The 4708-nt window shown below is 46.8% G+C and overlaps 1 protein-coding gene across 3 annotated transcripts in view; it reads right to left on the reverse strand.

Moving 5' to 3' along the window:
- The window catches only part of MYOF (myoferlin), a 119403-nt gene that overhangs the window by 7603 nt on the left and 107092 nt on the right, over positions 1-4708 (reverse strand). For all 3 annotated transcript variants that reach the window (XM_014522619.2, XM_014522618.2, XM_025210878.1), the window contains 4 exons: positions 2850-2998; positions 2575-2714; positions 921-1009; positions 735-830 (listed from right to left, as the gene is read on the reverse strand). In XM_014522619.2, coding sequence (XP_014378105.1) covers positions 735-830; positions 921-1009; positions 2575-2714; positions 2850-2998 — 474 coding nt within the window. The remainder of the gene's footprint in view (positions 1-734; positions 831-920; positions 1010-2574; positions 2715-2849; positions 2999-4708) is intronic.

Raw genomic sequence — 4708 nt, forward strand, 5'->3', positions numbered from 1 at the left:
CTGGCAACAATGTGGAGCTGGGCTTGCCAGTGATATGGAATGCTGCCTTAGACCCCCCCACCTGCCCTAGAGACCAGACTCCTTTCCCAACACTGGTAGGCACCTGCCCACACCCCCTCTACACACACACATATGACCCACACAGCCCCCCGGACAGTCCACAAGCCCTGCCCCTCCAACCTCCCTGCCTCCCACAGACTTCCTTGTATCCAGTTGCCACAGCTGCTCCCACCACCCTGCCTGGCTGTATGCCGGCCACATGTGTGTGCACACACACATGCATGTGGCACCCCCTGCTTCCAACTCCCCTCCTCTCACCCAAAGCAGCCCCTCGATGACTAGGAGGCTGCCAGCCTGCAGGGGGAACCTCACAGTTTCCTGCATTTTTCTTCTTTAAAGGGGAACATCCGTGTAAAATCCATGTTTTTCCACGGTGAACAGAAAACCCAAATCCCTGCTTATTAGTGACTGGCTTAAGCTATGAAGTCTATATAGCCTAATATTTTTCTGCATTGAATCTAATGTAACTGTGGCTATTTTCATTATTCATATAAATAATTTGGCCCTTTGTAAATCTTCGTAAGTACTTAGCTTCAATGACAACTTGCGGCAGTGAATTATACTTACATGATGTTACCACTCTATTTCAGAGTACACATTGAAATGAGACTTAAGTAATTTGAAGCTCTCATTTAACACCTCACTTAAGCAAGTCAGAGGTTGTTCACTCTTACCCTTTCACATAGATGTCACTCATTTCTTCCCCTGTGATACTTCTTTCATCTAGCACAACATCTTTGGTGTTCCAAATAATTACCCGCAGGATGTACCTGAGGGAGGAGAGGATTGGGGAAAGAATGAATTGGCCATGTCCATACAATGAAGCTATGTGCAGCATGCCAACATGTATAGCTACTCACTTCTTTGCTTTGCGGGGAGTGATGTTGAAGGGTGGGCCAGGAGGTCCCAAGCTTTTGGGAAAAACATCCACCCACATCTGAATCTTTCCCTGTGTCAATGAAAAAGTCAAATAAGGTATTTTGTTTGGCATGTTAATTTACGACTGAATGCCAGGGGCCTGCAGTAGGCTGTCCAAAGCCTTAAATCAGGGGTCAGCAGCCTTTGCTAGCAAGAGCCAAAGCTTAGGATGTGGCCATTGCTGCATGCTGGAAGTCTGACCGCTGCCTTAATTGGTGCCCAGAAGCCACTGAGTACATCTTGAACTGATTGTAGCCACAGTCTCAGGTCCAGTTCTCTTCCACTAAAGCCACATGCTCTGGGGGCGTTTTTACACATGCTCTGGGGGAGGGGGTGGGGACACTTTAATTAGACTGGCTCCAAAAGCCAGTCTAATTAAAGCTCCCACAATGTCTCATGTATCAGCATCCCCGTGCTTCAAAATGGTGGTGGGGGTGCTTTAACTAAAGCTCGTTTGATCGACAGGCTTTGGTTACAGCACCCCCACTGCCATTTTGAAGTGCGGAGATGCTGATACACAAGACAGAGGCTGGCTGGTACATGCTAATTAGCACGCACCAGCAGACTCAATTAATCGAGCGTGCTCTGATGCATTTTAATTACAGCATGTTGGAGCAGCCTCCCAGGACATTTACAGGTACCCAAAATTCTTAACAAACCTAATGGGAACAAGGCTCGGCCCTCAATTCGAACACATTTTGAAAATCAAAGGAACCGCGCTTGAGAACAAAGGTATCTAGATACCCAACTTCTATTGAAATCAGTGGAAGTTATGTGCCTACATATCTCTGAAGCTCTGCACCCAAATTCCTGCTCTGTTTTAGGATATTATGTGATTGCACAAGTGTACCTGATACCTGGCAGTGGGTGACCTGGATTACATGGGCAACATGTCTTTTCCCTAGAAGACCATCTTAGTTAGATGAGGTCATCCTCCTGATTTGTTCTAAAATGGCCAAAATGTGACCACAGTAGACTGTACTCTGTTTCCACTGAAAATTTCTTTCATTATTAACAAACTCCTTCACCATAAGAAGCCATTATTTTCTGTAGTGCTTCTCATAGATACTTTTCTGGCAGATGTTGAGCACTGTAAAAACCATCTACTTATATTTAGTGAATGTTGGGCTGTAAGAACTATATTCAGCCCTCTGGCACAGGTCACCCTCCTGCATATAGGAGGTACTGCTGAGAGAAGCTATCAGATGTTGGTAGTGATACACTACTCTGGGGGTTTCTCTGGGGCAGGACAGCTTTAGTGGCTTAGAGGGGCTCTGTGAGAAGCAAAGTTTGTGAGTTCAATCAGTACATTCCACCCTCCTTTTACAAGTACCCAATGAAAAACATAGACATGTATTTAGGAAATACCCTCTCCTTGTGGCTTTGCTAACTGTTCCCCTGGCCTCTTCCATGTCTCCATCCAGGGTACTTAACAGTAGAATTAAACTGCATTTATGTAACCTCTCAGTGTGAGCTTGATCTAGAGTCTGGATGCCACCATTCTGTTGTGCTGCCCTTTTCCCTTCACTGATTCCCAGTTATAAATCAGTGCACTAAGTTTCTGTATTTCAGAAATCAAAAGCCAGTTTGTAGCACCTGGGCGATGTTGGGCTGGAATGTGCTGTACAAGGTCCTTGTTTCCACGTGTTCAGGTACCAAGCCCTGAGTTCTAAGGATATGAAGTGCTAGACGCTCATCACTTGGCCCTAGATGCTGGTGCAGTTTTTTGTTAGCCTCTGAAATGAAAAGAATGGTAAGAAGGCAGAAATACATGTATACAATAGTCTACATTTGTCCTTCTAAAAAACCAAACAACTATATCAATGTGTAGATTTACTAAAAAGTTAACATGCAGTAGGTGACATGCTCACCAAATTCATCCAAGGTGTAGTCTTGCCCTCCATAAGTAATCCTGCTACCGTTTTCTGAGTGGACAGGAGGAGGGTAACCTTTAAACCTGGCTGTGTTCTGCAGCAGTTGAGTTGGTTTCTGTTGATCTCGCCAGTTATTTACACCTGAACTTTTAGGGAACAAGCAAATCTCACAATTAGTCCTCAACATGTAGAGATACATTTAATATTTATTAGCAAAATCATTGGTAGCACTATCCCCTATTTGGCTACTGACACTGCTAGATGGGTCTGGGTTTTGTAAAGGTAAAAGTCCATTTAAGGTCAATTAAAACTATTCAATGTGTATATATTTTTTATGCATCAAACTTTTAAGCCCTGAATTTCCAAATTAGGGATTCGGGAAGTCATTTATGGGAATTTCATTTTATTGAAAAAAATACTTTCCTGTTTATTTTCCTGTGCATGTCAGAGAATTTTTCTTGTCCACTTCCAGGTCTGCCATTGAGCGCACAGGGGATCCCGCTGTACACCCCCGGGCTCAGCGATCGGCTGTGGGGGGACCCCAGGTGCCCCCCAGGCCCAGGAGGCACTAGTCACTGAGCTGAAGGGCAGGAAGGGGTCCCCTACATGCTCCATGGTAGACCTGGAAGTGGACCGGAAGTACTTCTGGTCCACTTCCAGTTTCGCTGTTGACCCCCTCTCCCCCTGCCCCCCTGGCGCTCCCATGGGATACTCCATCTGCCCCACCATCTCAACATTCATGAGGTACACCTGGTACCTCGAGGTACATATAAAAAACATATAAAGCTGTGTCTATGGCCAAATCATCGAATCTCGCCGAATTGATTTGGAGGCATCCAATTCGATTTGGAGAGATGAAAGAGTCTCCTGATTCGATTCAGATTCAGCCGACAAATCGGGTTGCATCTCCCCCGAAATGAATCAGTGGCTGAAGCTTCACATAGCCCTTCTGACTATATGAGATCCTGAGGCTGCTGCAGCATGCTAATTAGCACACTCCATCAGACTTAATTAATCAATTAATCTGATGTGCTGTAATTAGAGTGTGTCGAAGCAGGTGTCCTGCATGTCTACAGGCACCCTATGTTATCTATGCTCCCTCTGTGTGTGTGAGCAGTACACTTATCAATAAAAAAGTGCCTCATCAGAGGAAGCATCTATCTAAAAGTCTGAAGTAATATTATACATGATGTACCAGCATACCAACCAGGCAGGTGATGCCATAGCATTTTTTTTTATAGTCAAATGCCAGTGAAGAGAACTGTTTTTGTTTCAGTGGTTAGAGACTAGACCTGTGCAAAGCGGCTAGTATTCACTTCAGATTTGGATTCAGCCGATTCAGGGGATAGTGATTTGATTTGGTGATTCGAATCACTGTCCTGTATCTATCTGGCCAAATCACCAAGGTCCATCCCACACCCGCTCTCCCAGCACGGGCAATGGCTGCCCTGCCTGCCTCAGCTCCCAATACTTTGACTCACTAGGTACTGCCAGGCAGGGGGGCAATCCCCGCTGCCCCCCACTGCCTCATGCTGCATGGAGGGATCTGCCACGAGCTCCCCGCCCACTCCCCCAGCCCACACCCATAGCTGCCCACGCACCCCAGCTCCAGCCCTTTAAGAAAAGAAAAAAACCCAAAAACCCACCAGACTCACCGGTTCCTGCCTGGGGATGGGCAATCCCCGCTGCCCACCACTGCCCCATGCCACATGGGGGGCTCTTCCACGAGCCCTCCCTTCCCCCCAAAGCCCTGAGGCCACTGCAGGAGCCGGTACATCTGGGTTTTTTTTGGGGGGGGGCGGTGATTCTTAAAGGGCTGGAGCTAGGGCAGGTGGGGCAGCCATAGAGGGGCTGGG

This window comes from Alligator sinensis, unplaced genomic scaffold, assembly GCF_000455745.1.
Source record: "Alligator sinensis unplaced genomic scaffold, ASM45574v1 scaffold472_2, whole genome shotgun sequence".
Taxonomy (NCBI): Eukaryota; Metazoa; Chordata; order Crocodylia; family Alligatoridae; genus Alligator; species Alligator sinensis.